The 20,698-nt window shown below is 63.2% G+C and overlaps 2 protein-coding genes across 2 annotated transcripts; one reads left to right on the top strand and one right to left on the bottom strand.

Annotated features, from left to right (window-relative positions):
* Positions 1–229: 229 nt before the first annotated feature.
* Positions 230–8,721, top strand: SYDE1 (synapse defective Rho GTPase activating protein 1). The gene is made up of 8 exons (XM_076001495.1): positions 230–408; positions 1,917–2,258; positions 3,380–4,024; positions 4,153–4,367; positions 5,033–5,159; positions 5,383–5,543; positions 6,471–6,696; positions 7,348–8,721. The coding sequence occupies exons 1-8, from the start codon at positions 321–323 to the stop codon at positions 7,761–7,763; spliced, it is 2,220 nt and encodes a 739-aa protein (XP_075857610.1). The 5' UTR covers positions 230–320; the 3' UTR covers positions 7,764–8,721.
* HACL2 (2-hydroxyacyl-CoA lyase 2) lies at positions 8,707–17,978 on the bottom strand. Its single transcript, XM_076001496.1, has 16 exons — positions 17,781–17,978; positions 17,083–17,227; positions 15,081–15,282; positions 14,808–14,935; positions 14,583–14,721; positions 14,386–14,497; positions 12,962–13,061; positions 12,748–12,845; positions 12,500–12,636; positions 11,584–11,718; positions 10,158–10,272; positions 9,896–10,065; positions 9,746–9,816; positions 9,586–9,657; positions 9,298–9,403; positions 8,707–9,168 (listed from the first exon to the last, which is right to left on the bottom strand). The coding sequence occupies exons 2-16, from the start codon at positions 17,215–17,217 to the stop codon at positions 8,990–8,992; spliced, it is 1,899 nt and encodes a 632-aa protein (XP_075857611.1). The 5' UTR covers positions 17,218–17,227; positions 17,781–17,978; the 3' UTR covers positions 8,707–8,989.
* Between the last annotated feature and the right edge of the window lie 2,720 nt (positions 17,979–20,698).

Raw genomic sequence — 20,698 nt, 5'->3', positions numbered from 1 at the left:
GAAGTCCCGGACGCTGTCGCCGAGGGCGGGCGGGTGCGAGGGAAGACAGGGTCGGGCCTGCGCCGCGACCGCAGCAGCCGGAGCGCAGGGGCGCCGCCCGGAGCCCCCCACCTCTCGTCCCCGCCCCAGGCGACTACATATCCCAGCATCGCCTGCTCGGGCCGCGGGAAGGGAAGGGGAGAAAAAAAAAAAAAAAAAGTTTGGGCCAAGCATTCCGGGAATGCGCTTCCTGCTGGCGCGGGGCGGGCGGGGCGCGCGGGGCGGCGCGGGGCGGCGCGGCCGGAGCCCGGGGGCGCACTCGGCCCGGCCGGGGCCCCAGCATGGCCGAGCCGCTGCTCAGGAAGACCTTCTCCCGCCTGCGGGGCCGCGAGAAACTTCCCCGGAAAAAGTCGGACGCGAAGGAGCGCGGTGAGCGCGGGCCGCCAGGGGAAGAGGGGCCGAGCCCCGCCCGGCCCGGACGGGGATGTCCCGGGGCGCCGGGAGGGACGGCGGCGGGGCGATCGGGGCAGCCCCGCGAAGCCCCCCGCGGCTCAGGACGGCTGGCGCCGGGGCGCGGAGGCCGCGGCCGGGAGGGAGGGGCGCGGACCGTTATGTGCGCCGGCCGCCGGGGATGCCAGCGCCGCGGGCTCCTCGGGAGGCCCGGGAGGGGGCCTCGCCCCTACAGGAAATGGGGCCACGACAGAGCGCCTGGAGGCTGGAGGGGAGGAGGGGCTGGGAGGCCGGGGCACTGGGGCCCAGTCCGGCCGCGCAGGGGGTGCGGGGAGCCCGGGACGCGCGCGGGCCGGGACGTGGGGGGCGCACTCCCGCCGAGGAGACACGGGGCGGCGCATCAACCGTAGTAGCCGCCCCCGCCCCCGTCACCCCCCCCTCCATAACCAGTGGCGGCAGCTGCGTTTGCCTGAGACAGCTCCAGGAAACTGTCCCCTTGATACACACAGACGGGGAAACCGAGGCACGGAGCAGTTGGGTAATGTGCCCCGTGGCCAGTGAAGTGATTGAAACAGCTCTTTTGAGTATCCTGTCAATAGAGACCGCATTCCCTTTCCCCGGCCCCTGGACGGGGTCCTGGGGCGTGGACATCGGAGGGGACCTGAGCAGGGGTCAGCAGGCTGGCAAGATGAGATCCTAGCGAAACCGGGAGCTGCTGCGTGGGATAGGGGGTTCCGGGAAGAAAGGAGTTAAAGGAGGGAGGCCAGACCACTCCGGGACCCGGCCACTCCCTCCCCAGGCCTTCCCAAAGATTCCCAAGGTCCCCAGGGCGGGAGAGGGGACAAGGATGCCCACAACACAAACACACACAGGAAACAGCCCGGAGTGTGGGAGAGGAGGGAGGCCAGAGCGAAGGGAAGGCCCAGAGGCATTGACCATGGGGGTGTGGCTTGCACGGGGACAGGGCCCATGCAGTTTGGAAGACAGGCACGGGGGAGCAGAAGGGGTGGGAGACTGCGGGTGACATGCCGCGGGAGAGAGAGAACCCAGCGCCTGTGTCCTGAGCCAGCCGGCGACCCCCGGCGACCGTGTGTGCTTGACCCGGAGGCTCTCTGAGGCCGCCCTGCAGCGGGGCACCCCGGCTGCTGACCCCAGGGCCACACGGAGCTCGGGGAGGGAAGCAGCCCGCCCCCTGCCAGGGTTAAGGAGAAAGGCTGGGGAAGTGGAGACTGAATTCAGTGCCTGAGGGCCTCTTAGGAAACCCCACGTGGACCCCCCTGAGGCTGGAGGGACAGAGTCCCCCTTGGGGTGCCAGGGATGGAGAGGGGGTGGGCTCTAAGCTGGCCTGTGGCCGCCCACTCCAATCTACACGGCAGGCCTTCAGGGACAGTGACTTATCGCGGCATCCTGCCTGCCATCGCTGGAGTGGGGCTGTTCTGGGGACGTTGGGGGAGGGGCCGGGCGTCACACCCCCTGCTCTCCACCAGGTCGCCCAGCCCAGCGCCCAGAGCCCAGCCCGCCAGAGCCGGCGCCCCAGGCTCCCGAAGGGCCCCAGGCTGGAGCGGAGGGGCCCCCCAGCCCTGAGGCCTCCCGGAGCCCTGCCCGGGGTGCCTACCTGCAGAGCCTGGAGCCCAGCAGCCGCCGATGGGTGCTGGGTGGGGCCAAGCCACCTGAGGAGGCCTCTCTGGGGCCTGGGGCTCCCGGCAGTGGGGAGCCCGCCGGTGAGATCTGGTACAACCCCATCCCTGAAGAAGACCCCAGACCCTCTGCACCTGAGCCCCCAGGCCCGCAGCCAGGCTCTGCTGAGCAGGAAGGCCCGGCTCCCCAAGGTAAGCCCAAGCCTCACACCCCCTCCCCCCAGGTGAGCACTAGCCTCACACCCCCTCCCCCCAGGTGAGCACAAGCCTCACACCCCCTCCCCCCAGGTGACCACAAGCCTCACACCCCCTCCCCCCAGGTGAACCCAAGCCTCACACCCCCTCCCCCCAGGTGAACCCAAGCCTCACACCCCCTCCCCCCAGGTGAGCACAAGCCTCACACCCCCTCCCCCCAGGTGAGCATAAGCCTCACACCCCCTCCCCCCAGGTGACCACAAGCCTCACACCCCCTCCCCCCAGGTGACCATAAGCTTCACACCCCCTCCCCCCAGGTGAGCACTAGCCTCACACCCCCTCCCCCCAGGTGAGCACAAGCCTCACACCCCTTCCCCCCAGGTGAGCACTAGCCTCACACCCCCTCCCCCCAGGTGAGCACTAGCCTCACACCCCCTCCCCCCAGGTGAGCATAAGCCTCACACCCCCTCCCCCCAGGTGAGCATAAGCCTCACACCCCCTCCCCCCAGGTGAGCACTAGCCTCACACCCCCTCCCCCCAGGTGAGCATAAGCCTCACACCCCCTCCCCCCAGGTGAGCATAAGCCTCACACCCCCTCCCCCAGGTGAGCCCTAGCCTCACACCCCCTCCCCCCAGGTGAGCACTAGCCTCACACCCCCTCCCCCCAGGTGAGCACTAGCCTCACACCCCCTCCCCCCAGGTGAGCACAAGCCTCACACCCCCTCCCCCCAGGTGAGCACTAGCCTCACACCCCCTCCCCCCAGGTGAGCACAAGCCTCACACCCCCTCCCCCCAGGTGAGCACTAGCCTCACACCCCCTCCCCCCAGGTGAGCCCAAGCCTCACACCCCCTCCCCCCAGGTGAGCCCAAGCCTCACACCCCCTCCCCCCAGGGGAGCCCAAGCCTCACACCCCCTCCCCCCAGGTGAGCACAAGCCTCACACCCCCTCCCCCCAGGGGAGCCCAAGCCTCACACCCCCTCCTCCCAGGTGAGCACTAGCCTCACACCCCCTCCCCCCAGGTGAGCACTAGCCTCACACCCCCTCCCCCCAGGTGAGCACTAGCCTCACCCCTGCCCCCAGCCCAAGTTCCTGGACGCTGAGTTCCCTCTCCCGCCAGGCGCGGCCCCCGCCAGCCCCGCCAGCAAAGCCGCGCGCACCAAGTCCCCGGGCCCGGCCCGGCGCCTCTCCATGAAGATGAAGAAGCTGCCCGAGCTGCGGCGCCGCCTGAGCCTGCGCGGCCCCCGGGCTGGCCGCGAGCGGGACCGGGCCGCCCCCGCCGGCTCCGTCATCAGCCGGTACCACCTGGACAGCAGCGTGGGGGGCCCGGGGCGCGCGGCCGCGCCCGGGGGCGCCCGGAGCCCGAGGACCGGTTACCTCAGCGACGGGGACTCCCCGGAGCGCCCTGCAGGGCCCCCGTCGCCCACCGCCTTCCGGCCCTACGAGGTGGGCGCGGCCGCCCGGGCGCCCCCGGCCGCGCTGTGGGGCCGCCTCAGCCTGCACCTGTACGGGCTGGGCGGGCTGCGGCCGGCGCCCGGGGCCTCGGCGCGAGACCTCTGCTGCCTGCTGCAGGTGGACGGCGTGGCGCGGGCCCGCACCGGGCCGCTGCGAGGGGGCCCGGACTTCCTGCGGCTGGACCACACCTTCCACCTGGAGCTGGAGGCCGCCCGGCTGCTGCGGGCCCTGGTGCTGGCGTGGGGCCCCGGCGCGAGGCGGCACCGGCCCTGGGCCCAGGGCACCGTGCTGCTGCCCGCGGTCTTCCGAGGTGGGGCGCGAGGTGCGGGGGCGGCGGGGCAGGGCCCGGCTCTGGGAGGGGGTGTGGCTTGGATGGGGGGGCGCCAGGGTACAGGAACCCCAGGGACAGACCTGGCTCAGGCCCGCCTGTGTCCGCAGGGTGCCAGGCCCAGCAGCTGGCGGTGCGCCTGGAGCCCCAGGGGCTGCTGTATGCCAAGCTGACCCTTTCGGAGCAGCGGGAAGCACCTGCCACAGCCGAGCCCCGAGTCTTCGGGCTGCCCCTGCCGCAGCTGGTGGAGCGGGAGCGGCCCCCGGGCCAGGTGCCCCTCATCATCCAGAAGTGCGTTGGCCAGATCGAGCGCAGGGGGCTTCGGGTGAGCCCCCGCCGCGCCCCGCCCCACTGGGCCCCCAGACCCCAGGTCCACTCTCCGTGACCCCCCAGTGTGCGGGCACTGGACCCCTCCCCAAGCACGAGCCACTCCTAGCTCCAGCCTCAGCCCAGACAGAGAGGCAGGAGGCTCCCCCAGACTGCAGCACCCCGCCCAGAACCCAGGGCTCAGCCAACCCTTTAATGACAAGATTCAGGCCCTCCTGAGACCCAGGGTCTGGTGGGGAAAAGACGGGCCTCATAACTCACAGATGTAAAACTGCCACTGGGACGTGAGTTAAGAAGGGGAGGTCACCTGGGGTCTGGGAGCGCTTGCAGCAAAACCTGACCTGGTTGGGGTAGTCAGGGAAGGCTTCCCGGAGGAGGAGGAGTCAGGGGTTTCCCACGCCAGAGGAGGCGGGAGCCAGGACGAGGGATCCAAGCAGAGGGTTTACAAGGTTAGGTTGTCCAGGCGGCCAGGTAGGGGCCCCGGTGACAGGTTTGTCAGAGGAGCAGGGAGGCAGCCAGCAAGGCTGCATAGCCAGTCCCCAAACTCTCAGAACACAGTGTCCACTGCCACCCTGGCCAAGACCTCCAGCCCCCCTGTCCACTGGTCCTGAGTCAGTCTGTGGCCCCGGCCAGAAGACACCCTCTCTCTGTTCCCCCCGCCAGGTGGTGGGGCTGTACCGTCTGTGTGGCTCCGCAGCAGTCAAGAAAGAGCTCCGGGACGCCTTTGAGCGGGACAGCGCGGCCGTCTGCCTCTCTGAGGACCTGTACCCCGACATCAACGTCATCACCGGTTAGCGTGGCCCCCCCTCCCCTGCCTGCTCTCCCCCATCCAGCTCCCTTCCAGGCCGGCCCTGTGGTCCCTCTGGGACTGCGCCCCTCCTGTCCGACCCTGCTTTCGCCATCCTGCACCTCTCTGCCTCCTCCCCCCCCAACCTCCGCTTCCTGTCCCCAGCTGGCCCCTCTGGCCCCAGAAGCCAGGGGCTCCCTGACCAGAGGGAGCTGTGTGTCCGCAGGCATCCTCAAGGATTACCTGCGGGAGCTGCCCACCCCGCTCATCACGCAGCCCCTCTACCAGGTGGTGCTGGAGGCCATGGCCCAAAGGCCCCCGAGCAGGGCTCCGCCCAGCCCCGAGGGCACCCGAGGGCTCCTCAGCTGTCTGCCCGATGTGGAGAGGGTGAGTTGGGCCTGGTGGGAGCAGCGGGACACGGAGCGGGCTGATGACACCCATACAGTGCTTCGCCCGTGCCTGGGCCTTCGGCGGGCATGAGCTTGCAGCAGCGGCGGCAGCAGCAGCGTACCCCTGTGCAGCAGCTGCTGTGGGTATTCCATGTCACAGATTTGGAAACTGAGGCCCGAAGCAGTGGAGTGGGTTGCCCAAGGTCACACAGCCAGCACGTGTCCAAAATGCACCCTGAATGTAGGTCTGTCAGCCTCCCACAAGGGGGGTCCCTGGCCGTGGGGTCCCGGGCAGGTCTCATCCTTCTCCGCGTCTCAGTGCCTTCATCCCTGCCGCGGGGTTTGTGCCAGCCCTACCTAACTCTCAGAGGCGTGGGCGGGCTCAAGTCCAAGCTCTGCCATCCCAAAGCCTAGTTGGCGACGGCCTGTCTCCCCTGCAGCAAAATGGGAGCACAATATTAATACCTAATGACTGACAGCCTGAGCCCGATTACAGTTATGAGATTTTTTTTTTTGAGACAGAGTCTCGCTCTATTGCCCAGGCTAGAGTGAGTGCCGTGGCGTCAGCCTAGCTCACAGCAACCTCAGACTCCTGGGCTCAAGCGATCCTCCTGCCTCAGCCTCCCGAGTAGCTGGGACTACAGGCATGCACCACCATGCCCGGCTGATTTTTTATATATATATCAGTTGGCCAATTAATTTCTTTCTATTTATAGTAGAGACGGGGTCTCGCTCTTGCTCAGGCTGGTCTCGAACTCCTGACCTCGAGCGACCCTCCCGCCTCGGCCTCCCAGAGTGCCGGATGACAGGCGTGAGCCGCCGCGCCCCGGCCAGTGATGAGACCTCGAACCTCGGTTTCCCCACTCCCAGCTGCCTCAGCCTCCCACAGGGGCCTCCCTTTGTCCTTCTCGTGCCCTCCCCCCAGGCCACGCTGACGCTTCTCCTGGACCACCTGCGCCTCGTCTCTTCCTTCCACGCCCACAACCGCATGACCCCGCAGAACCTGGCCGTGTGCTTCGGGCCGGTGCTGCTGCCGGCGCGCCAGGCGCCCGCACGGCCCCGCGCCCGCGGCTCTGGCCCGGGCCTCGCCAGCGCGGTGGACTTCAAGCGCCACATCGAGGTGCTGCACTACCTGCTGCAGTCTTGGCCGGGTGAGCCCGCCCCCAGGCCCGCGGCGCCAATGGGAGCCAGGCCGCGGCAACGACGCCGCCTACGGGGCCCAATCAGAGTCTCCAGACTGAGGCAGGCCACGCCCCCTCGGCAGGGTCCACCCCTGGTTGCCTGAGCAACCAGTTCAGCTTCCTTCAATCCATCTTTTTTTTTTTGTGAGTGCCATGGCGTCAGCCTCGCTCACAGCAACCTCAGACTCCTGGGCTCAAGCGATCCTCCGGCCTCAGCCTCCCGAGTAGCTGGGACTACAGGTGTGCGCCACCACGCCCGGCTGATTTTTTTTTTGTACATATATTTTTAGTTGGTCAATTAATTTCTTTCTATTTTTAGTAGAGATGGGGGTCTCGCTCAGGCTGGTTTCGAACTCCGGACCTCGAGCGATCCGCCCGCCTCGGCCCCCCAGAGTGCTGGGATGACAGGTCCAATCCATCTTTGATGCGGTCAGAGGCCCTGCCTCTTGACATGCCAATCAGAGGCCCGGTTGCCTAAGCAACCAGCTCTAGCTCCGCCAATGAAATCCTAATCCGGTCGAAGGCTTTGCCTTTCCACAGGCCAATCAGGGGCCCGGTTACCTTAAGCAGCCAATCAGAGGTCGGTTGCCGCCGCGCGTGACCCACCCTCTCTCCCCGTAGATCCCCGCCGGCCGCCGGAAGCTCCGGACGTGGCGCCGTACTTGCGGCCCAAACGCCAGCCGCCGCTGCACTTGCCGCTGGCGAGCCCCGAAGTGGTGACTCGGCCCCGCGGCCGGGGAGGCCCCGAGAGCCCCCCGAGCAACCGCTACGCCGGCGACTGGAGCGTTTGCGGGCGGGACTTCCTGCCCTGTGGGCGGGACTTCCTCTCCGGGCCCGATTACGACCACGTGACGGGCAGCGACAGCGAGGACGACGACGACGACGAGGAGGAGGAGGCGGGCGGGCCGAGGGGCGCCGCTGACTTCGAAGACGACTTCGATGCGCCCTTCAACCCGCACCTGAACCTCAAAGACTTTGACGCCCTCATCCTGGACCTGGAGCGAGAGCTCTCCAAGCAGATCAACGTGTGCCTCTGAGCCAACCCGGCCGGGCTCCTGGTTGCTAAGGCGGTGCCCTAACAACCGAGGAGGACCAGACCTGCTTGCCCAGGCCGAGCGCCTGGTTGCCAGGGAGTTGTCAAGGGACCAGTCTCCCTTTGCCGGGCATCGTTCCCAGTTGCCGGCGCCCAGTACTGCGGACCTTAGGGACCAGCGGTTGTGGCCATCTTTCCCGAGCACCAAGGGCTTCTCCTTTTGTGGCCAAAAGGCAGTTCTCCCGCTTGCTAGGCTGGCCTCTCTCTTGCCTCCCCTTGGCTGGGGAAACACCGGTTACTGTGAGCATCGCCCTGGGGTGGTGAGACACCCCTAGTCAGTCCTCTTGCTGCTGCCAACCAAATCAGTATTAGCTTTGAGCACTGCACTCTGTTTCTCCCTTGGAGGACCCAGGGGCCATCGTGAGGTGCTGTTTTGCAGGGGGCAGCCCCTATCCTGGGCTCAGCTGGATAGGGGCCGCCGGGGGCTTACAGAGAGATAGCTGGTTTCCCCACCCCCTTTTCCAGGGAAGACCCCATGATTGGCCTCCAGCCAGCAAATGGAGGTAACAGAGTCTGCCCCTTTCCCTCCCCAACTTCCCTTCCCCTACCCCTGAAAAAAATTTGAGCACTTAACCCCTCCCTTTTGGAGGGGCCCCACCTGAAGCGTCAGGCTCGGGGCACTTTGGTACGGAACATATTTATTGCCTCCGTGCATGTGTGTGTCTGTGTGTGAGGATGAGTGTGCATGGACACGCCTGGAGCAGGCGTGGGGGGCTCTTTCAGGGACCAGAGAGGGGGAAGAGTTCACAGCGCCCAGTCACCCTGAAATGCCCAGTAATGGTGCCGCAGTGGGCTCCAGAGTTCCAGTGGGAGAGTAGGGTCCCCTCCTTTCTCTCTCTTCTTTCCCTCACCTCCATCTTTGTGGACAATAAATCAATATGCACAGGTTGTGGGACTGAGTACTTGGGCCCACACGGGCCAGAGTGGTTTATTCAGTCTTTTAAGGGAGGAGTGGAGAAAGGGCACCATTAGACACAGGGAGAAAAAGGCGCAAGGGCTCTCCAGGGATGCCAGGGAGCCTCTGAGCTTTGGTCCCTCCCCTCCTCAGAGAGGACGGTGGAGTCACCGGGCCTCAAGGGATAGCCCCAGGGCAGGCAAAGATGAGACTCCAAACCAGCTAGGTACAGTCCAGGGGTAGGAAAGGAGCCAAGCGCACTGGCCCACAAGGTCCTACACGGCAATGGAGCCATCGCGGAAGTCCGTCCTCCCAATGAGGATGTTGACCACGACCGGGTGGCCTTCTCGGCACTGCTGCTGGGCATCATGCAGCACCTTGACCACCTGATCCTCATTCTCCCGTGAGAGCAGCAAGCCCCGGGCTCCCAGCCCCATGGCTGCCTTGTGATAATCTAAAAGGAGAGATTAAGTCAGAAGGGGACAGGGACCCAGGCCACCATGCTGCCAGCCCTGAAGAAGAACACAAGCCTGGCTGGGCTGAGGCAGATTCCCAGACCCTCCACCCTGCGGAGGCTCCTCACCCGTGTAGGCCAGGCTACAGGCCACATTGCTGCCCAGAGAGGGCACCTGCTCCCGGGAAATCTGAGTCCAGCCCGCATCATTCCCTATCAAGGCCACCACTGGGATCTGCAGGAAGAAGATGACACCAAGCTGCAGCTTTCAGCCCTGAGGGGTGGCCAGCCAGAGGACAGAGACAGGGACAGGGCCCCTGCCAGACATAGGTGGCTCCCTCCGCACCTCAGCCCACCCCTGACAACATCTCTCCCAGAACCCCAAGCTCTGAGCTTCCCTTTGGGCGGCCCGGTCACCTTGTGTCTGACGAACGTGTCAAACTCGATGAGGCTGTAGCCAAAGGCTCCGTCCCCAAATAGGCACCAGACCTAGAAGGGGTGGTGGGGGACCCGGGATGGTTAGGGTGGCTCATGACCCAGAACGCACGCAGCACGTCTCCCACCTCCAGCGCCTCACCTCAGCATCTGGCCGGCACAGCTTGGCCCCGAGTGCAAATCCCGCACCAACTCCCAGGGTCCCAAAGGCCCCTAGGAGAAAGAAGCAAGAGTGGTGGGCATGAAAGGGTCGGGGAAGCGCAAGCGGCCCCAGGCCTGGGCCCCTCCTCACCAGGATCGAGCCAGCGCAGGGGGCCGCGTGGCTGGACCAGGTGGGCGGCGGAGCCCACGAAGTCCCCGCCGTCCACCACCAGAATCGCGTTGTCGGGCAGGGTGTCCTCCACCAGCTGCAGCACCCGCACTGGGTTCAGGTGCTGGGCCACGGGCATCGCGGCCTTCTCCCTGCAGTGGGGCAGCGGGGGTCAGCAGGGTCGCCAGGGCGGGCAGCGGAGCCTGCGGGGAACCCCCCTCCCACACCCATCCCCGGCCCCCACCGAAAGGTCTGCTCCTTCTGCCGGTCGGCTTCCCGCAGCTCCTCCACCCAGTCTGGGGCCCACGTGTGGCCCTGAAGGCCTTCCGCCAGCTTCAGCACGAAGGAGCCCACGTCCCCTGGAGAAGGGAGAGGGCACAGCTGTGGGAGGTGGCTTCGTCCTGCCCTTGCAGCACCAGGGGCCCAACGACAGCAGGACACCAACAGCCGCGTCCAAGCAGGAGGCCCAGAAGCAGGCCAGGGCTGATTCGAGAACAAGACGGGTGAAACGCAGCCCAGAACCCGCCAGGAAAATGCTAGAGGCCGGGCAAGGCCCGAGAAACAAGGCTTAGGGTGCACAAAACAGGTTATCACACAGCCGAGCTGGTCTCATCACCTCCCTCTTCCCCACACCCCAGATCACAAAGTCCTGTCAACCCTGCCTCTGGAACACACTGATAAAAAATAGCTGCATCTCCTAACACTGTGGGAGGCCGAGGCAGGTGGATCACTCGAGGTCAGGAGCTCGAAACCAGCCTGAGCAAGAGCGAGACCCTGTCTCTACTAAAAATAGGAAGAAATTGGCTGGACAACGAAAAATATATAGAAAAAATGAGCCGGGCATGGTGGCGCATGCCTGTAGTCCCAGCTACTCGGGAGGCTGAGGCAGGAGGATCACTTGAGCCCAGGAGTTTGAGGTTGCTGTGAGCGAGGCTGACGCCACGGCACTCACTCTAGCCTGGGCAACAGAGTGAGACTCTGTCTCAAATAAGTAAGTAAGTAAATAAATAAATAAGAAGTTTTTTAAAGAAAGAATGACATCAAAGAAACCCAGACATCTCTCAAACCCAGACACACGGAAGCCCCCAGCGAGCATTACTGGAGTGAATGAATAAACAGCCTGGCGACACACTTTTCGCCATCCTCGTTTTTGAAGCAATCAAACAGAGGCCCCGAGAAGTGGAGCTTCTCTCATCACTTCTGTCCTGGCCACTTTTAACAGCCCCCCCTGGCCTCCGCCCGGCCCCCTCCAGCCTGCCGCCCGCCAGGTGCCGGGCGAGGACCTGTGCACACATAAAGGGGACGGTGCCACTTCTCTGCTTAACGCCAGAGCGCCCCGTCGCCTGCACTGCCAGCCAGAGTCAGCATGCCTAGAACGGCGGCCCAGGTGGGTGACGGCAAGATGGCAGAAGGCTCAGCGCCAAGGAGGGAGCTCTCTGTCCCGGGCAGCGGGCAGGAGGGAACGTGATCACATGCACGTTTCCAAGCCCCCCGCTCTGCCACCTCACCGTCTGTCCTGCAGACGCGCCCAGCCGTCTGAGAGCCGACTATGTGTCTGGCTGACTGGCTGCCACCAGCTGGGGCAAGGTGTGGGTCTCAATCACCCGGCTGAAGCCAGCTGCAGCAGAGGACAGGGCACGTGTGTCGGGGGCAGGCACCGGGGGGCTCACCCTGCACGACCTCCTCGGGCTTCCAGAAGACGTCCGAGTTGAGCAACATCTCTTTGCGGTTGCGATTGACGATGAGGACCTTGCTTCTGCGGTTGAGGACACGGCCGTAGGATAGGCGGAAGTCACACACAGCCCCTGGGGCGGGAGACAGAGGGCCCATGTCCTGAGGACGGCCCTCACCTTATACTCGATCCGCTGTAGTGGACCGAATGCGAGAGGGTCCCCGTTCCTCACCTCTCCCTGCACCCAGCAGTCTGCAATGACTTGCAGCTGCCCACCCCTTGAATGTGGGCCGGCCTCGTGGCATGCTCTGGCCAACAGAATGTGGCAGAGGGGGCGGGGTGCCATTCCTGAGACGCGGCTTGGAGAAGCCACATGCCTTCCACTCTCCTCCTCTTGAATAACTGTGCTCCCCCAGCCCGCCTTCTCATCTGCCACCAAGCGAGCCAGCCTAGGTTAGCCCGCTGGAGGCTGAGAGACATGGCGGGGCGTGGGGGCAGGAGGGCGGAACGCAGTTACCCGAGCCGAGGCCGTCCCAGACCAGCGACAGAGCCTGCCAGCCCTGAAATGGACGAGCGAGCCCAGCCCGGATCTGCACCGGGGACCGCCAGCTGCCTCTCCCCGCCTACCCAGGTGGAGACTCATGAATGAGCCAGGCGAAACCAGAACCACTGCCCGACCTGTAGCTAGGGCTTGAGAAACCAGAAACGCATTTTAAGCCACTGAGTTTGGGGATGGCTATTACGGCAACAGCTAACTGCTACACCTCATATGCGCCTGGAGGGGCTCAAAGCGCTGTGTGTGAAAAGGGGTGTCGAGCACAGTAGGTGTGCGCTACATGCTCATCCTGTGCCTGGAGCTGGGCCTCAGGGCGAGGGGTGCCTGGAGGAAAGGAGGGGAGGACGCTGAGGCCCACCTGCCAGGACAATGACATCCGCCTTCCTCAGGGCGGCGCTGCGGTTCTGCCGGATGTGGAGGGGGTGGTTGCGGCCCAGCAGGCCCCGTGCCATCCCCCCCAGGAAGCAGGGGACGCCCAGGGTCTCCACGGCAGTCCTGGGGGTCCAGACAGAGCAGAGGTAAGCGGTGACCAAGGGCCTGGCCCCTCCCCGCAGGGCACCAGAGGACTCGGGACACGACAGCAAGGACGGGGCTGGGGCTGCTCACTGAAGCGTGCAGGCAGGTGTTGGGGGCAGCAGGGCCTGGCTTCCCAGCACCATGAGTGGCCTCTTGGCTCGGCTCAAGATCTCCACACAGCGCTGAACCTGGGGCGAGAGGTGGGGGCTCCAAAGCTGTCCTTGAGTCGCCGACAGCCCCACGATCAAGGCCACAGTGCTGATTCAGGGACAGGGTCGGGGGCCCAGGAAGAGAGGTGACTCACCTGCTGGGGGGAGGCCTGGGGGATGTCCAGGGGCAGAGGTCCCTCGGGCTGAGGCTCCCACGCCCCCGCAAAGACTTGGGCCAGGTGATTCCGTAAGTACCTGAAAGGCGGGAAGGCCGGGGCCAAGGAACCGGGATTAATTCCAGGGATTCCACGTGCTACAGAAGGCGAGGGGCTGGGCAAGGAGCCAGATGGAGACAGGGGTGGACAAGCGACAGCCTAGAAACAGACCCCCAGTGGCCGAGTCTCCCGCTGCTGCCTTCCCTCGGTAGTTTCTGGGGACCACCTGAACCCGACATAGCCCCCCGGGGACAAGTAACACAGGCCTGGAGTGCCAGGACCAGGGACACGGCTGTGGGTCAGACCGACGTGCACTTAGGTCCTGGCCCTGCCACTTCCTAGCTGTGTGACTTTGGGCAGGTGACTTCACCTTTTGGAGCTTCCTCGTCTGTAAAATGTAAAAAAAAAAAAACCAGAACTTCCCTCTCAAAGTCCAAGGATCTATCCACTGAGGCTGTAAGGCTCTTTGCAAAACATCTGACTCGCAGGGGTTATTCACATGGTCCTCTCCTGCTTGGGACTTTGCCTGCTCTCTCCTTACTCGCCGGGCCCCGGGGCGCCAACTTTCCTTAGGGCCCTGTGCAGCTCCAAAGACACAAAGATGTTAACCAGGCCTGCCCAGGTCCCGTCCTCAAGGAACACTCGTTCCAGCCAAAGACAGACGCGTGGGCACTGGCAGGAGCCCGGCAGTCGGAACTCAGAGCCAGAAGCCTCTGCTCCCTCTGTTAAGGAGAGGCCGAGGTTGCAGAGAAAGAGAAGAGGCGGAGGATGGATCCGCGGGCAACCCCGACATTTACCGAGAGGCCAGGAAGAGCCAGCTTGAGAGGGGCAGCCCGAGGGAAAGGGAGGAACACAAGGGGACAGGTGCATCTGGAACGAGGCCACTGAACAAAATCACTACTGCCGGAGCCAGACCTCACACTCTTCCCACGCGCCCAGAGCACAGGAACCTGACTGTCCTGTCCGTCGAGGTTGCCCCATGCCTGTCCCGATACCTGGCGCGTAGCTGGCACTCGCTAAACATTTGGAACGGGAGGGGCAAGAACAGGCAAAGGGAAGGGGCAAAGGGGAAGGGGAGGAAGGGGAGGGAGAGGGAGAGGAAGGAGAGGTGGAGGAGGGGTAGGATGGCTGCTCTAGGCCTCTCCCCTCTGCTCACCTGCTGCCTTCACAAGGGCCACCTTGCTTTTCCAACCCACCAAGGTCATTCCTGCCTCAGGACCTTTGCACATGCTGTCCCCTCTACGTGGAACCCCCGGGGATGACTCCTCCCAGTCACGTGCAAATCAAAGGAGGATGGAGAGACGGAGGAGGCCGCAGGAGAGAGCAGGGGGTGGAGAGGGCATGCTGGGGCTGGGGCTATTCACCAGGAGGTCCCTCGAGCAATGAGGCCCTTGGCCGGCTTAGCTGGCGTCATCTCCTTCTGGACCATGAAGTAGGGGTATAGCAAGTCAATGGGTAGCTCCACAAACACGGGACCTGCCGGGGCGGGAAGGACACTGAGCCCACAGCACCTCCCCCTGCCCCTAGGCCCCACGGCCTGACCACCCCCAGCCCCACCGACCTGGGGTGCCTGACTGGGCGGCGGCCATCGCAGCCCTCAGGGTGGGCACGATGTCCCGCACCCTCTGCACGGATGCACAGAACTTGCAGAGCGGCTGGAACAGGGACATCTGATCGATGGCCTGGAGTGCACCCCGGTTCTGGCAGAGACAGGGGTGGGGCAGGGTCACCACGGGAGCCCTTCGAGCCTCCCTGGGGCTCCCACCGCCCCCCGAGGCCTGGGCACCTGCAGCAGAGTAGCGGCGGCCCCACCCAGAAGCAGGAGCGGGGACTGTGCCATCTGAGCATTCTTCACCGCGGTCACCGTGTTGGTGAGGCCGGGGCCTGCTGTCACCGCTGCCACGCCCACCGTCCCTGGAACGCAGACCCCGTCGTCATGGCTGTGCCCGCCTTCCTGGCCACCCTCCCACCCCCATCCCCGAAAAGCCCCGAGCCCTCAGACACCCCATCCCATGCTCCCACCAGCCCCCAGCCGCCCCCAACCCCCCAGCGCCCTCACCGGTCAGGCGGGCCACAGCGTCGGCGGCGAAGACGGCGGTGACCTCATGGCGTGTGTCTACCACACGGATGCCCAGCTTCTCGCAGGCCACCAGCAGCGGGGAAATGTGCCCGCCCACCAGCGTGAAGAGAAACCGCACGCCGTGGGCCCTCAGCACGGCCGCCACGTTCTCCCCGCCGTGCCGGGCGCTCGTCCTGTCCACCTGGGGGGTGGGAGCAAGAAGGTCAGGCCGGGCCCGGTGGCTCACGCCTGTAATCCTAGCACTCTGGGAGGCCGAGGCGGGAGGATCGCTAGAGGTCAGGAGTTCGAAACCAGCCTGAGCAAAAGGGAGACCCCGTCTCTACTATAAATACAAAGAAATTAATTGGCCAACTAATATATATAGAAAAAATTAACCGGGCATGGTGGCACACGCCTGTAATCCTAGCACTCTGGGAGGCTGAGGTGGGCAGATTGCTCGAGGTCAGGAGTTCGAAACCAGCCTGAGCAAGAGCAAGACCCCGTCTCTACTATAAATACAAAGAAATTAATTGGCCAACTAATATATATATACAAAATTAGCCAGGCATGGTGGCGCATGCCTGTAGTCCCAGGTACTTGGGAGGCTGAGGCAGGAGGATCGCTTAAGCCCAGGAGTTGGAGGTTGCTGTGAGCGAGGCTGACGTCACGGCACTCACTCTAGCCTGGGCAACAAAGCAAGACTCTGTCTCAAAAAAAAAAAAAGAAGGACAAGGGCCGGGGCAAGGGCAGCTGGAGAGAGGAGCAATCCCCCTGCCCCAGGTTGGGGGGCTAGAGCAGAGTGAGAGGTCAGGGGGACCTCGACTCAGGCAAGCACGCGTTATACTATACACCAGGCTCAGAGCAAAGAACAACAGGTCAGCAGACGCTGCTATCACTATATCCTTCCTACAGCTAAGGACGCCAAGACTTGGTGCCCAAGCAAGATTCAACGTCTGATAGAGCCCACACTCTCAAGCACCCCGCTCTGTTACGCTGCCCCCCGCCCCTGCCCCGGGTTGGCAGCAATCAGGGCAAGGGGAGAAGGAAGATGGATCTATATAACCCAGGGGAGTGTGGCCAGGGGCACAAGGCAGGGAGCCACCTGCTGACGTCTGCCTGCCCTCTGGAATCCCCGCAGGGCCTGGCAGCTGCACTGCTGCCCCCAGCCTACCTGGCCCCTCCCACGCAGCGCTAAGCAGGCCCAGGCCCAGCTGACAGGCTGCCACCCCCACGTGCCTGGCACAGGAGCGCCTGCCGCCACCCGCACACAGGGCCTTTGCCTTGCCTCTCCACAAGTCCCTGCTGTCAGTGGCATCGCTCCGGGCTAAGAGGAGAAGGACTGGAGAGGGGTTTGGGGAGGGAGAGCTCGAAGCTGGACCCAGCTAGGAGAAAAAAGACTGGGGAGAGGCTTTGGGGAAGGGGTTAGTTCCTGCCAGAGGAGTAAGGAGTTCGGGGCGCACGCAGCCCGTGGGCTCAGCTCTTCCGGACAGGTCACCTAGGGGCAAACGACCACACAACCTCTCTGAGCCTCGGTTCCTGAGGACAGAAACAACAGCACCTACTTTCAAGGGTGTGGCAAGGGGTACGGGAGAAAATCCCTCCAAAGCGCTGAGCTCAGCAGAGGAAACCTGTCACTGCCGCCCCTCTGGTGCCTGCCCTCAAGCCACTGATCCCTCGGGGTTTAGGAAATGCAACCAGAGTGTGGCTATCTGCTCCGTGTAAAGGGCTCCGGGACCCCGGGGACGGAGGCAGGCAGGGTGTGAGTGCCCTCCCAGTGGCTTCCGGATTGTCTCTTACTAGTGGCAAAGTCCAGGCCGTCACATGCAGCTTGGCAATGGGGGGCAGGGCCCTGGACAGAATCTTCCGACCAGGCCCTCTGGGCTAGTCGGGGCTCGCTTTCCCTGCCTGTAAAATGGGTGAGCTGGAAGGAGCGCCATGAGGCCCATCCTTCTTTGGCCGCCCCGCAGCCCACCTCCCGTCTGCAATCTCCCCACCTCCGCACCTTGTGCATCAGCTGATAGAAGAGCCCCAGGCGGTGCGCGACACCCAGCAGGGCGGCCACCAGCGTCCCGCAGGCCAGGAGCAGGAAGGAGGAGAAGGAACACCATGGAAGCACGGAGGCCAAGGGGGTCTCCATGAGGTGGCACCTAAGGGACACAGGGCAGGGCCAAGACCTGAGCACAAACAGGCAGGACAAAAAAAAAAAAAGCACACCCCCCTGTCGCCCCGCCCAGATGCCGGGCCACGCCCCCAGACGACAGTTTCTGCTCGGCCACGCCCCCAACCCCCAGGCCACGCCCTTAGGCGCCCAAGCTCTGGCTGAGGCCACGCCCCTGGCGAGCCAGGCCACGCCCCTTGCGGCCCCAGCCCCAGCCCCTTACGTCAGCACCACAGGTTAACGCGGCGACGACCACATCAGGAGAGTTATTTTCCCACTTACCTATGCGTCACAGGGCCGGCGGGAAGCCACGCCCTCTCCCTAACCTCAGCCCCAGCGGTGAGCCCGCCTCGCGTTACGTCGTCAGGCCACGCCCCCCACGTTACCACGCGCGACCCCTCCGCTCAAGCCACGCCTCTCCCCTCAGACAGCGCAGAGCCAGAGCCTGACCCCCGACCCCAGGCCACGGGTCCAGGTCAAGTCGCATCGGGATGGTTCTCCGACGCTGGCTCGACCGCCGAGGCTCTTCGACCTTCACGTACAGGAAATGGCGCTGACTCCAGCAGAATTCGGCGGCCTCAGGATCACATGACCCGGGCGCGCGGCTGAACCCCCTCTTTCAGCTCTCTTGGCTCAGCGGCGCCCCGTAGTGCGGCCCGACGCGCGTGCGCAGAGCCGGAGCCGTGCCCCGGGGCCGCGCGTAAGAGCCCTGTCTCTATTGGCCGCCTCGCGCACAGGCCCCACATCCCCTCGCCTTTCATTGGTTCGCACCGCGGCCCTTCACATTTCTTCCCCTCCTCTTTTTTTTTTTTTAACCGATAGGCCACGCCCTTCTGCGTCTTCATTGGCCAAGGCCTTTGCGGGCCCACCTTCCGCAGCCTTCCATTGGCCGCACACAGCGGGAACCTAGGTTCGAGCCCCGGGAGGGCAGCTCGCGTTCTACCCTAGGCGGGCCTAGGGTAGTGCCTTTTCACGCAGGCTGGGTGTGGGTGTTCGACAGCCCGCGCCCCAGGAGCCCCGCCATCCAGGACCTCGTCCCGAGCAGCAGGCCCCGCCCCTCGCCCGGGGCCCCGCCCCCATGCTGGCCACGCCCCCGGGGCCCGCACCACGTGGTTTGTTTAATTGCGGGGGGGGGGGGACCGGGCGCTCCGAAGCCCTTAGGTCCCTGGCTGCAGCCCGCGCTGCGCCCCGGTGCTACTATACTGTACTATACTATATCCTCTACTGTAAATGGAAAGAAATTAATTGGCCAACTAATATATGTAGAAAAAAATTAGCCGGGCGTGGTGGCGCATGCCTGTAGTCCCAGCTACCTGGGAGGCTGGGGCAGGAGGATCGCTTGAGCCCAGGAGTCTGAGGTTGCTGTGAGCTAGGCTGACGCCACGGCACTCTAGTCTAGGCAACAGAGTGAGACTCTGTCAAAAAAAAATAAAAATTAAAAAAATAAGAAGCATCAAGGAATGACAGAATTGTGACTTGGACACAGGAAGGCCAGCTCCAAAGTCTGTGTTGTTATCCACCACACTGTCATTTTTTGGAAGAGAACCCTCCCTTTTGCTCAGCTCCATCCTAATATTGTCCGTGAACTCACATTTTTGATGTATTCGTTATGCCTTCTCCGATACCCTTTAAAATACATGCATCACCATTAAAACAAAGAAACATGCATCCTCCTAGCCAGGGGTCCTCAAACTTTTTAAACAGGGGGCGGGTTCACCGTCTCTCAGACCGTTGGGGAGTGCGGTGCACACTCCACACATGCACACTGTGGGCCCGGGACCCATCGGCTGCTAAGCAGGACAGGCAGCGGCCGCAAAAACACCCCGCGGGCCGGATAAACGTCCTCAGCGGCCGGCGTGTGGCCCGCAGGCCGTAGTTTGAGGACGCCTGTGGACCTAGCCCTAAAATCATAAAGCCCACACTTTTGGAAGCTGCGAGCACATGCTGTTACGTTGCTGGCATCGACAGTTTCAGTGCCCAGGGCTAACTTGAGAGCTTTGGGAAGATTGCATCTCCTGGCACCAATGCCTTCTGGTTTGCAAAATGCTTTCCCTATTTGCTGCTTTCACAAACCTGTGTTTGGTTGGCCTTTCATCGTGGGCCTGCCACCAGGCAGATAAGGCAGCGCCCAAATCCGATGTTAGTGCATTCGTTTCCTAGGGCTGTAGTAACGGCTGAGAGGGTTAAGACAACAGAAATTTACTCTCTCACAATGCAAGAGACCAGGAGTCCCAAATCAAGAAATCGAGGTGTCTGCCGGCTTGGTTCCTTCCGGGAGCTCTGAAGGAGAATCTGTTCCATCCGTGTCACTCTCCTGGCTCCTGGTGGCTGCCAGCAACCCCTGGCAATCTTTATGTATTTATGTACTTACGTATTTTTTAGAGACAAGATCTCACTCTGTCACACAAGCTGGAGTGCAGTGGCCCAGTCATAGTGCTCTGCAGCCTTGAACTCCTGGGCTCAAGCGATCCTCCCGCCTCAGCCTCCCGAGTAGCTGTGCACGCCACCATGCCCGGGTAATTTTTTTCTTTTTTGTAGAGACGGAGTCTCGGGGTCTCGCTGTTGCTCAGGCTGGTCTTGGAACTCCTGCCTTAAGCAATCCTCCCACCTCAGCCTCCCAAAGTGCTGGGGTTACAGGCGTGAGCCACCGTGCCCGGCCCAGTGCTTGGCATTCTTAACTGGTAGATGCGTCACTCCACTCTCTGCCTCTGTCGTCCCATCACCTTCCTCTCTGTATCTCTGTACGTCCTTTTCTGTCCTTTTAAGGACACTTGTCGGCCAGGCGCGGTGGCTCACGCCTGTAATGCTAGTACTCTGAGAGGCTGAGGCGGGTGGATCGCTCGAGGTCAGGAGTTCGAAACCAGCCTGAGCGGGATCCCGTCTCTACTAAACAACAACAACAACAAAAAATAGAAATTAATTGGCCAACTAAAAACTATATAGAAAAAATCAGCCGGGCGTGGTGGCGCATGCCTGTAGTCCCAGCTACTCGGGAGGCTGAGGCAGGAGGATGGCTTGAGCCCAGGAATTGGAGGTTGCTGTGAGTGAGGCTGATGCCATGGCACTCTAGCATGGGGAACAGAGTGAGACTCTGTCTCAAAAAAGAGAAAAAAAAAAAAAAGAAAAAGGACACTTGGGGTTGGGTTTAGGACCCACTCTCCTCCAGTATGATCTCCTCTCATGGCCCTTACCTGAAATACATCTGCAGAAACCCTATTTCCAAATAAAGTCACCTTCGGAGGTTCTAGGTGTACATGACTTGGGGGCAGCACTATTCTACTCACTGCAGTTGGGTTGTAGATTGTCTCTTCGAATTTTGAAGCAGGGAGAGAGAGAAACACAGGTGATTTTTTTTTTTTTTTTTTTTTGAGACAGAGTCTCACTCTGTTGCCCAGGCTGGAGTGAGTGCCGTGGCGTCAGCCTAGCTCACAGCAACCTCAAACTCCTGGGCTCAAGCAAT

This window comes from Microcebus murinus, chromosome 4 (genome assembly GCF_040939455.1).
Source record: "Microcebus murinus isolate Inina chromosome 4, M.murinus_Inina_mat1.0, whole genome shotgun sequence".
NCBI lineage: Eukaryota > Metazoa > Chordata > Mammalia > Primates > Cheirogaleidae > Microcebus > Microcebus murinus.
This window is presented reverse-complemented; position numbering and strand designations above follow the sequence as displayed.